The sequence below is a fragment of the Chlorocebus sabaeus genome, chromosome 11, assembly GCF_047675955.1.
Source record: "Chlorocebus sabaeus isolate Y175 chromosome 11, mChlSab1.0.hap1, whole genome shotgun sequence".
Classification (NCBI taxonomy): Eukaryota; Metazoa; Chordata; class Mammalia; order Primates; family Cercopithecidae; genus Chlorocebus; species Chlorocebus sabaeus.
This window is the reverse complement of record NC_132914.1, coordinates 48,473,743-48,486,149: the sequence shown is the minus strand read 5'-3', so window position 1 is coordinate 48,486,149 and position 12,407 is coordinate 48,473,743. Positions and strand designations below refer to the sequence as shown.

The window sequence follows — 12,407 nt, the reverse complement described above, 5'->3', positions numbered from 1 at the left end:
TCCATCTGGAACTCCAATTACAATAAGTTAGACCACTTAATATTTTCCCACAGGTCTCTGAGGCACTATTTTTTTCTCCAATCTTTTTTCTCTTTGTTCTTCAGATTAATCTATTGATCTATCTTAAAGTTCAGTTATTCTTTTTCACCTGAGGTCAGGAGTTCGAGACCAGTCTGGCCAACAAACTGCATCTCTACTAAAAATACAAAAACTAGCTGGGCGTGGTGGCAGGTGCCTGGAATCCCAGGTACTCGGGAGGCTGAGGCAGGCAGAACTGATTGAACCCGGGAGGCGGAGTTTGCAGTGAGCTGAGGTTGCACCACTGCACTACAGCCTGGGTGACACAGTGAGACTCCATTTCAAAAAAATAATAATAAATAAAATGAAATAAAAAAGTTTGTCCAAATTTTATAATTTGTATCTTTAGGAGGGTTAATCTGACCAAGTTACTTCATGATTATAATAAGCTAGAGACTCCTGTTTTCTGTTCATCTTGTCTTCAATGATCTTGTCAAAATGTTTTTAGATTATCCTGTATTTTCTCCATAGATTATCATTTTATCTCTAAATATTAATGTTTTTGTTCTTTTGTATCTAATTCATATAGCTCACTTATTTTTCCCTAACTATGCTAGCTATAATCTCATCTGAGACCCAGACTAGGATAATTTGAAGACTGGGCTCAGCTGGGACTACTGACCAAAGCACCTAAACATAGTGCCTCTTCAGAGCTTGGGCGTCTTACAGCATAGCAGCTAGGTTCTAAAAGGGAGCATCAGGAAAGTCAGCATTTTAAGCTCAAGCTGCTGCTCATCCACACCAAAAGTCATGCACATCATTTCGGCCACATTCTATTGATCAGACCATATTTGAGGGGAAAGGACTGTACTTCTTAATGAGGGAATGTCAGGATAACATTGCAAAGAGCACATGGGATGGAATATAACGTGTGAAGATATATTGGAAAATGCAGTCTCCACATTAGCAAAGCAAACCCAATGGTGTATAAGAAATAATAGATGATCAAAAGGGGTCAAATCAAGGATGGTTCAATATTAGAAAAATCTCTGGCTGCTACAGATGTGTAAAGAAATTAGTAAAATCTATTTATATAATACATCTTAACCAGCTTAAAGGAAAAAACTATGTGATCATCTCATAGATCCGGGCGGGGGGGGTGGGGAGGAAAAGATAAACTTCAACACTCATGCAAAAAATCCAGCAAGCACGGAATAAACTTTTTTTTGAGATGGAGTCTCCCTCTGTCACCCAGGCTGGAGCACAGTGGTGCAATCTCAGCTCACTGCAACCTCTGCCTCTGGGTTCAAGCAATTCTCCTGCCTCAGCCTCCTGAGTAGCTGGGATTACAGGCGCCCGCTACCACACCTGGCTAATTTTTGTAATTTTTAGTAGAGACTTCACCATGTTGGCCAGGCTGGTCTCCAACTCCTGGCTGCAAGCAATCCACCTGCCTCAGCTTCCCAAAGTGCTGGGACTACAGGTGGGAGCCGCCATGCCCAGCCAGAATAGATTTTTTTTTTTTTTTTTTTTTTTTTAAGATGGGTTCTCACTCTTGTCACCCAGGCTGGAGTGCAGTGGTGCAATCTCAGTTCATTGCAACCTCCGCCTCCTGGGTTCAAGTGATTCTCCTGCCTTAGCCTCCCAAGTAGCTGGGATCACAGGTGCCTGCTACCATGCTCAGCTGTCTTGTTTTTTTTGTTTGTTTGTTTGTTTGTTTTTGTATTTTTAGTAGAGATGGGGTTTTACTGTGTTGGCCAGGCTGGTCTCAAACTCCTGACCTCAGGTGATCCACCCACCTCCGCCTCCCAAAGTGTTGGGATTACAGGCATGAGCCACTGCATGTGGCCTAGACTTCTTTAACTGATAAAGCATATCTATCAACAACATACAGTAAAAAGAATACACAATGGTGATACTTCAGAAGCACTACTAGAAAAGTCAAGACTATGAGGAGGATACTCCCTTTATATCACTTTCTACTCAGTTGTGGTTTATGCCACTAAGTTGGGGTGGTTTGTTACACAGCAATAAATAACTGAAACACTGAGATTTTTATTTTTATGAGACAGGATCTCACTTGCTGTCCAAGCTGGAGTACAGTTGCACAATCATGGCTCACTGCAGCCTCAAACTCCTGGGCTCAAGTGATCCTCCGCCTTAGTCTCCTGAGTAGCTGGGACCACAAACGCGTGCTATCATGCCCAGCTATTTATTTATTTTTCTTAGAGATAGGGTCCCATTAAGTTGCCCAGCCTTGTCTCCAACTCCTGGCATCAAGCCATCCTCCTACCTTGGCCTCCTGAAGATTACAGATGTGAGCCACCATGCCTGGCCTAGATTTTATCATTTTGTATCTTTTCTCAAGGGAGATTGATTTAGAATTTTTAAAAACTGCCTTAGTGTGACTTTGGTATCTGACTTATACTAACTTGGTAAGATTAGTTGGATGGCTTTTTCTTTTATATATGAAAAGAGGATTATTTTTTTGCTTTGTGAGCTGAGTGTGGTAAAATTCAGATTTTCTATTTCTTGAGTGAATTTTCAAAGTTACATAATTTTTAGAAAATTATCCATTTCATTTAAAACAGAAATTTACTGAAAAAATAATCCCTTGAAATAGAAGCACAATTGCTGTATCTGTAGTTAGTTATGTTCCCTTTTGTGTTTCCTACTTTTTGTGTACCTGTGTGCATGCCTTTTGTTAAATGGGTTTTACTGTGATTAGAATATTTGTAAGAAATCAGTTTCTGGTTCTGTTGAACCTTTTTTTCTGTTTTCTTCCTTTTTAATTAATGTCTGCTTTTGTCTTTTTATTTTCTTCTTTCATCTTTCTTAGTGGGTCTTTTTATTCTTTTCCTAGGTTCTGAAACTGAATACAACTAATTCATTTTGTTTGTTCTTCAATGCTTGCACTGTGAACTCCCTCTTACCTGCTTCTTTAGGAACCACCATCATTTCCAGAGTCTGTGTTCTGCTTTGTCAGGTCTGTCTGACCATGGGAGTTATTTATAGAAATGATCTCAGAAATGAATGTTCATCTTTGGAGACTGAGAATGGAGATTCAGAGAAGTGAATGAGGTCATCAGGTAGACTTTTATTAATAGCAACTTCTATTAGGATCTTGCTTGTACTCAGTTTTATTTGAAAAAGTGTGCTTCCTCCCTTGCTGCCAATCCTTCCACCTGCTCACTGGAGTCCGTCTGCTCCAGCTTCCTCAGTGACAGTGACCTCGCTTTGTCCGTTGTCCCTTATTGCTATATTTAGAAACTTTCCCTCTATTCCAGCTTTTTCTCCTGACACGTTTATTTCTTCCATCTTTAAAACAGCCCCCCTTGATTTTACATCCCCCTTCTAACTACTGTCCCCTCTTTCTCCTTCCTACTTGCAGTTGCAGATAAAGCCTCTGGAGAGAGGCCTCTGTTCAGTCTTACCTCCCAGCAATTCTCTCCTGAACCAGTTTTTAGGTTTCTGCCCATACAGCCGCACTAAAACTCTCTCATCAAGGCCACCAGGGACTCCCTCGTTGCCAGGTCCAGCAGATGTCATCCAATCCCTGTTCTACTCAGCTTTGTTGTGGCCGTTGGGTTGTTGAGCACTCCCTCCTCTTTGATTTTGTGTTTGAGACGGAGTCTCGCTCTTTCGCCCAGGCTGGAGTGCAGTGGTGTGATCTCGGCTCACTGCAACCTCCGCCTCCTGGGTTGAAGCGATTCTCGTGCCTCAGCCTCCCGAGTAGCTGAGACTACAGGTGCCTACCACCATGCCCAGCTGAATTAGTATTTTCAGTAGAGACTGGGTTTCACCATGTTGGCCAGGCTGGTCTTGAACTCCTGACCTCAGGTGATCTGACCACCTCGGCCTCTCAAAGTGCTGGGATTACAGGCATGAGCCACTGTGCCCGGCCCTCACGAACCTTTAAATGCTCTTGTTTGCCATGACTCTGATCCTTTTCTCACTCTACATGTTCTTTCTTGGCAATATCATCCACTTTGAAATGTTGTCTCCCAAATCTACAGTTTTAGGCCAGAGCTCTCCTGAGGCAAAGACCTCAGTATTCAGCTGTCTGTTGGACCTCTTCACCTGCATGTTTCACAGCACCTCAAAGGAACATGACCAATATGTAACACAGTGTCTTCTTTCCCAAATCTATTCCTCGTTTTCTCCCCTGCCTTGGTAAATGGCCCCACATCCACCTAACCCCCAAGCCAGAAATCTAGGCATTATTTTGAATTCCTTCTTCCTTACCCTGAATATTCAGCAGTTGTAATCTTTTTTTTTTTGAGACAGAGTCTCACTCTTATTGCTCAGGCTGGAGTGCAGTGGCACAATCTCGGCTCACTGCAATCTCTGCCTCCTGGGTTCAAGCGATTGTCCTGCCTCAGCCTCCCCAGTAGCCGGGATTACAGGTATGTGCCACCACCACACCTAATTTTTGTATTTTTTTTTTTTTTGAGATGGAGTCTCGTTCTGTCACCCAGGCTGGAGTGCAGTGGCGCAATCTCAAGCTCCGCCTCCCGGGTTCATGCCATTCTTCTGCCTCAGCCTCCCATGTAGCTGGGACTACAGGTGCTCGCCACCGCACCCAGCTAATTTTTTGTATTTTTAGTAGAGACAGGGTTTCACCATGTTAGCCAGGATGGTCTCGATCTCCTGACCTCGTGATCCGCCCGTCTCGGCCTCCCAACTAATTTTTGTATTTTTAGTACAGATGGGGTTTCACCACGTTGATCAGGCTGGTGTTGAACACCTGACCTCAGGTGATCCACCCGCCTCAGCCTCCCAAGGTGCTGGGATTACAGGTGTGAGCCACCGTGCCCAGCCGGCAATTGGAATCTTAATGCCACCGAAGTTTTTATGCATGGCCTGTCTTCTCCATTCTTAAGGCCTTGGTTGAAGTACCTTGCTCTATGTCTTAGTCTGTTTTGTGCTGCTATAACAAGATACCTGAACCTGGGTAGTTTATAAAGAACAGACATGTATTTCTCACACTCCAGGAAGTTCAACATCAAGGCACTGGCAGGTTGGCTTGTATGGTGAGGGCTGCTCTCTTTCCAAGACAGTGCTGTGTTGGTGAAGGGCAGAAGGCAAGCGAGTCAAGTGCTGCTGCATGAAGCCTTTCATAAGAGCTCTAACTCCATTTGTGAGGGAGAAGCCATCATGACCTAATGACCTCTTAGAACCATCACCTTGGCCATTAAGTTTCAACAGAAGAATCTGGAGGGAACACATTCAAATCATAGCATTCTATCACTGTGGTCAATGCAAAGGTCTCCCAACTAGTCTTTCCAGTTTTATATGCTTTTTGCTATCCATTACAATCTCTGGTTTTATTTCCCTTTCCCTATCCATTCCTATCTATTTTTTTTTCTTAGAGACAGGGTCTTGCTCTGTCACCCAGGCTGGAGTACAGTGGTGCAATTATAACTCATTGTAGCCCTGAACTCCTGGGCTCAAGAGATCTTCCGCCTTGGCTTCCCAAAGTACTGGGATCACAGGCGCGAGCCACCACGCCCAGCCCCAGTCTATTTTCTATGTGACTGCCAGAATAATATTCTATGTTGCAAATCTGAGCATGTTATCCCCCTGCTTTAAATCCCTCATTAACTCCCCTTTGTTAAAAGTCCAGAATTCTTAGCATGAAATACAAGACCCTCAGTCATCTGTCCCTGGCTCAAGCCTCCATAATTATCTTTTACTTTTCTCCCCTCAAACCTTGCATCCTTATCTTAGTCCTTTTGTGCTGCTATAACAAAATACCTAAGCCTGGATAATTTATAAACAGCTTAAATTTACTGCTTACGGTTATGGAGGCTGGGAAGTCCAAGATTAAGGTGCTGACAGTGTCACTGTCTGGTGAGGGCCTGGTCTCTACTTCCAAAATGGTACCTTAAATGCTGCTGCTTCTGGAGTGGACGAACACCATGTCCTCACATGGGGGGAGGGACAGAAAGGCAAAAGGGCCTAACCAGTTCTCTCTAGTACTTTTAAAAGGGCAGTAATCCATTAACCAGGGCACAGCTCTCGTAACTTAATCACTTCCTAAAAGGCCCCACCTCTTAATACTATCACATTGGGTCTTAAGTTCTTTTTTTGTTGTTGTTGAGACCAAGTCTCGCTCTGTTGCCCAGGCTGGAGCACAGTGGCGTGATCACGGCTCACTGCAAGCTCCGCCTGCTGGGTTCATGCTATTCTCCCGCCTCAGCCTCCCGAGTAGCTGGGACTACAGGTGCCCGCCACCATGCCTGGATAATTTTTTTGTATTTTCAGTAGAGACGGGGTTTCACTGTGTTAGCCAGGATGGTCTCGATCTCCTGACCTTGTGATCCACCCGCCTCGGCCTCCCAAAGTGCTGGGATTACAGGCGTGAGCTACCACGCCCGGCCTTAAGTTCTAACATACGAATTTTGAGCAGATACATACATTCAAACCACAACAATCCCAATAATGAATTCTAGTTCCCAGAATATGCGACTCTGCCTTCCTGCTCACTATCTTATCTGGCTGTCTCATCCTCTGAAATCCAGGTCAGAGGCTTCCTACTCCTCACTATCCTCCCTTATCATCAGACTATGTGCCTCGCCTGCCTGCTCTCACAATGCATGTCTGTTCTTAACCCTTGTATTGTGATTGTTATCCTATATCTCCTTGAGGGCAGTGACTTGGTATTTTTTTTCTCTCTGGCTTCAGCTCTTATCACAGTGCTTAGTGGGTAGGCATAAATGTCTATGACATGAAAAAATGTTCTCAGCTGCCGGAGTAGTCTGGAGCAATGAAATAATTCAAGGACCATTCTCGGTGTTTGAATACATGCACAATTTGATGGGCTCCCACCAAGTTTCTTGAAACCAGGAATTAGAAGAGCAAATGAAATATCATTTTAGGAAAGCTAAAATCCAGCCTAATTATAGATTAGAAACAATTCAAGTTTAGGCCAGGCGTGGTGGGTCACGCCTGTAATCCCAACACTTTGGGAGGCTGAGAAGGGCAGAGATCACTTGAGTTCAGGAGTTTAAGACCAGCCTGGCCAACATGATGAAACCCTGTCTCTACTAAAAATACAAAAATTAACTAGGCATGTTGGCACATGCCTGTAATCTCAGCTACTGGGGATTACTTTGGGAGAATCACTTGAACCCAGGGGGCAGAGGCTGCAGTGAGCTGAGATCAAGCCACTGCACTTTAGCCTGGGTGACAGAGCGAGACTCTGTCTCAAAAAATTAAAAAATAAAACACAACTACCAAATGCTACAAGGGTGGGAGGAAGACTAAACTATATTACCTTGAAAAGTCCTGACAACAGACTTCTTAGTTTTCAAAGTGACACCCTGATTCCCTGACCTAGCATCCTTTAATAGCGCTGACTCTGGATCTCTGTACTCACTTTCCTTAGACCACCCCAGCTATCAATGGGTCTCACCATCTAAAGTTAAATTTAAAATCTATCAATTCCCTAGCCTCCACCCAATGTGTGAAGGATTAAACAGAATCAGGCATCAATATTTATTAACACAAGACAAAACACATTCAATGAGTTAATAGAACACTGTCCAGCCAGATGTTAAATTTAAAAATGTATATCTAGTCTAACTTCAAATAAATAAAAAAACTTTATACATAATTACACAGTACTGTAGTTTGAATTTGACACGGGTAAATATCTTGACAGAAAGTAAACAAAACAGCATTTAGGACTAAAAAATTATTCTTGTATCTTTACAGTCTCTTCCTCTGGACAAATAACATGGCCCATCTACATACACCTAAACCAGAAATGTTGTATGAATGATAAAGAAAAGGCCTATTGTGTATTTGGAGTACTGCAGCTTCTTGCTCCAAATACTGTTGCTTTTACATCAAAGCAGACAACAAAAACAACACTAAGGCATAGATCTTGTTGGAGTTTGAGGATGAGGTGATAACTCCTCATTGCTTTAGTCTAAAAGATTCCTGGATATTCAAGGAAAGTAATTTATTTGGCCAAGATATAGAGCACCATGCCTGGGGCAGAGACCTTAATAGAAAACCTAAGGCCTCGGCCCTTGTTGAGTCAACAAAAGCATTAAGCAAGCATTGCCCAGGGACTAAAGTAAGGAGACAGACTCAAGTGACCAAGACAGGCAATGGTCCCTAAACAGCCTGAGGCAACACAACTTCATGAGGAAAGGACCTGGCACTGGGGAGACCTGGCCCTTTGTGAGGCAGGAAGTAAAGACTGTGGATTCACTGATGCTGATTAGCATGCTGGTCCTTCCCAGGGTCTCAGTGAATTCCTAGGGCCTAGGAATTTTCCTGAGGCAGCCCCTTCCTGATCTACTTCAGTTACTTCTGCTGAGAACTAGAAAGAGGTTCAGAAACCTTCAGACCAAGAGATTTCTCTTAACTGAGACAGGGGCTTGTTTAGTTTTTTTCCACAGACATTAAAAACCCAGACAGAATATGTTCCAGAGGATTGGAAAGGCTGTGTTTCTATTAGTAATGGCCTTTCAGGCCTGCCTTAAGAATCAGTTCCACCACAAAGGTGCTACTTAATGTGGATAGAGTAGGAGCACTGTGTCATCAAGAGAACATTTTCTTACTCGAGTCTGTGGCACAGTAGACTTTAAATCTGCAGGTGATCCCACAAACACCATCTAAGCAAATGACTGGGCTCTCCTCTCCCTCCACAGGATGCTTTCCCAGAGTTACTGATGAAGTTCCTCAAGGACAGTTCTTAGCCTTCCTTCCTCCATGAGCAGATTCTGGCTTTGGGGGACATGCAAAAAACCAATAAAGCAGAAAGCAAAAAATAAATTAGAGGCCTGAGGAACTACAAAACTAGATAATCAGCCTCTAAGTAACTGGGAGTTGGCCACACTTTGAGATTAACGGAGTAATGTATTTGAAGGAATGAGTATACATCTGCACTGTCTAATATGGTAGCCACTAGTCACATTTGGCTACAAAGACTTGAAATATGGCGATGGTTTGGACTGAGATGTGTTTAATGCACACTGAATTTCAAAGGCCTAATATGAAAAAAAGTAAAATACCTCATTAATAATTTTTATATTGATCCTATGTTGAAATGATACTGTTTTCGAGCTATTGGGTTGAATAAAATATATTTAAATCAATACCATGGGTTTCTTTTTATTTTTAAAAAATGTGGTTACTAGAAAAATTTAATTACAGATGTGGCTCTCATTATAGTATTTACAGTGGACCATGCATCTCTAGATGCCTATACCCTAATCTGTGTTAGTAAGAATTATCAAAGCAACCCACAGAATAGCATCTAACCATAACTTTTAGAACTTCGGGATTATAGAGCTAGACTTATTTATATTAGCTTCAGGATCCCCTGCTTTGTTTAGTGAATCATTAAAAATGGTTTTAAGAAAATTACTTTCCAAGTATCAGGCTGTGTTCTCTGCAAACCAAACCATCGCTAGACACTGGGATTTCCTGGGTGCCCCAATGTAAGTGCTTTTTTTTCTGTCCATCCTAGGACTTCCCTCATCACATGTAAATTAATTCCATCGAAATGCTGAAAAAGAGATCTGGAACTGGCAAATGTCCTGAGCTCTGCCCTCTGTGGAGGAGTGGGGAGGAAAAGAGGATTACGTGAAGGGAGTCACAAAGTGGCTTTTAGTCAGAAGGCCGTGTAATGGCAGCCCCAGAGCACTGCCACCGCAAAGGAGCTGGTCTTTGCATTATAAACCTTATTTTCAGGGTAATTACAAGTCTTAAAAATTGTTTAAAAACATACTTAGTTTACATGATGTTACAGTGGGGTAAATAATATGTATTATTAAAATAGTCTAAATATTTACACAATAGACCAGAGTGGGTCAAAGAGAACCATTCTGCTTTCACAAGTTAACTCTTTTCACTTTTGAGTACTTTTTCGTTGTTAAAAATATTTCTGTTAAGAAAAAAATAATAAGATTTAACTATATTCAAATACATGAAGTATCAGACCAAAGAAAGGAAACCGAGTCAGAGGCCAAACTCAGTCCTGTCTCATTCTGCTTGGCCTGGGCACCACAGTTATTTCAAAAGAATTTCCTGCATACGTCAGACTTCCCCGGTTTCAGCATAAGCCTGGCTGCTTTGGCAACCCAGATTGGTCAGTTTTGTGTAGTTATATGGCCTTACAGTTCCATGTGACGGTGGATCCCCACTGCCTTCCTGGCCTATCATTCTTGTTTTAAACCCCCTGCCCTCATGAACTGGAAGAACAGAGGACACTCCTCAGTTTTCAGAAAAGAGAAGTTATATGGATAAACTGTAGACACAGTTTACAATGGGCCTGGAAAAGAGGAAATCCTAAATTCTTACATAGTCACTCTAAATCTGAAAGATCGTTTTAAAACTGGGGCCAGAGTAAGTTATCGTGGTTCCTTACAATAGGGTGGGCTCTGATGAATCTTAGCTTTGTGTTAACATTTTGATTTTTAAACTGAGATTTTCAGCTTTTAGAAACAAGCTGAATTCATAGAAGCCTAAGCTGATTCCGGGAATGCGAGCTTTAAAAACAAACATAGGCAGCTCTAGTTTATAAAATATACCAGCCAACAAAGACATAGAACAATGTGCAGCAAAACCTGCCAACAATTTGCACTTTTTAGTCACCTAATCAATTACACAACATTAAGAGAATATTGAAATTCTCTCAAAGTAGAAATGTTTCTACTGTGGTTGTTATAACTATACAAGCCAATTCTTCAAATCTCTAGCTGAATTATGTGTATTCTTATGTACATGTTGTAAGACACTGGTCAAAATGTTTTACAGTCAATAATTATCTATATAAAGTAATTCTCATAGTCAGTGGGTTATCTGATTTGCTTATGGGTTGACTGAAAGAAAGCTGAGTAGTTCCATGTTAACAAACCCCACAGAACATCTAGCTACGGCAGAATGGCAAAAATACAGTACGGAGTGGGGAACTGTGTCACTCAGACTACCCCTTTCATGTGAATTCATTAAATTCTCTTAGAAAATTCTAAAACGGCATTAGATAAAAATACAAGTATGTACAACAGATGAAAAAAATGCAACATGCATGTAATTGCTTTAGTAACGTGCTGCTCACGCTATATCAAAGCACATGTCTACCAAATGTTAACATTTTTTTCATTTGCCCACACAGAATTCCCCTTTCCTGTGTGTTTTATGATTGCAGAATCCCACAGGATGAGATGAAGAGTATCATGTAGCCATCTCAGCTTATTTCACATCGTTTGAAAGCCTGCTCCTAGCCAGAGGTCTTCTGTCTTTGTGATTCTTCAGAATGGCCCCCTGCAGTCCCCAAAAAGCTGGTTACATGTTATAAGCCACGTAGATGGGGTCTAACTGGTCAGCTAGGAAGCTATCACGGAGGTGCATCCTCTGCTTCTCTCCTCTAGAGTTGATCGGGATGACGCCTGGGTCCACCACAACCACGACGCCAACGATGAGGTAATGCTCTTCCAGGACCACGTTGGTCACTAACGGGACCAGATCTAGGGCTTCCTGTTCAGAGCCGCACAGTTCCACAACCACCACAAGCAAGTTGGTCCACGTGAACACGGCACTGAAATTTCAATGACAGTTCATTAACTTGTCACTACATTTTTCAGTTATTTTTTATAGCATCTGTCCCAGACTTAGCCCATTTCCCCGCCTTCTCCCCTCGATCCCAACCAGAAGGTCAGCAGTCATGTCTACAATATATGACACCTTTTAACTTCACCTGATAAGACCGAGGGAAAAATTATATAATGAATATATATATAGATATATGAGAGACACCTTGCCCCTGTGAACACAGCTGAGTCGTCCAGAATCTCCTGGGAGTTTGAAAGTGTAATTTAAAGTCATCAGGCCAGGCGTGGTGGCTCACGTCTATAATCTCAGCACTTTGGGAGGCCAAGACGGGCAGATCACCTGAGGTCAGGAGTTCGAGACCAGCCTGGCCAACATGGCGAAATCCCGTCTCTACTAAAATACAAACATTAGCCAGGTGTGATGGCGGGCACCTCTAGTCCCAGCTACTCAGGAGGCTGAGGGAGGAGAATAATTTGAACCCAGGAGGTGGAGGTTGCAATGAGCCAAGTTTGAGCCACTGTACTCCAGCCTGGGCAACAGAATGAGACTCCGTCTCAAAAAAAGAAAAAAAAAGTTGTTAACTGGTCATTTGAACCAATGACATGGATTTGAATATTCTGGGGTAGCCAGGAGCATGCAGCAGAGAGAATCCCTCTTCAGGGAGGCGAAAAAGAAAGAAGGGAATGCCCATATGGCTCTAGAAAGTAAGGGGACAGTGGTTCCTGACGGCCTTACCATTCCCTTGTTTCTACCTTTCCTGAGACCCAGAGTTAGTTTTTTTTGGCACTTCTGAGATAGCCAGGTATTCTTTCACTTAA

General features: G+C 42.5%; 1 protein-coding gene across 3 annotated transcripts in view; it reads right to left on the bottom strand.

Moving 5' to 3' along the window:
- Nucleotides 1-7,504: 7,504 nt before the first annotated feature.
- DIP2B (disco interacting protein 2 homolog B) overlaps nucleotides 7,505-12,407 on the bottom strand; it is a 255,438-nt gene continuing 250,535 nt past the window's right edge. For 2 of the 3 annotated variants that reach the window (XM_008003222.3, XM_008003226.3), the window contains one exon: nucleotides 10,730-11,575. In XM_008003222.3, the coding sequence (XP_008001413.1) occupies nucleotides 11,323-11,575 (253 nt within the window). In that variant the 3' untranslated portion in view covers nucleotides 10,730-11,322. Of the gene's footprint in view, nucleotides 11,576-12,407 lie in introns of all 3 variants that reach the window. The other variant, XM_008003223.3, reaches the window with a different exon arrangement.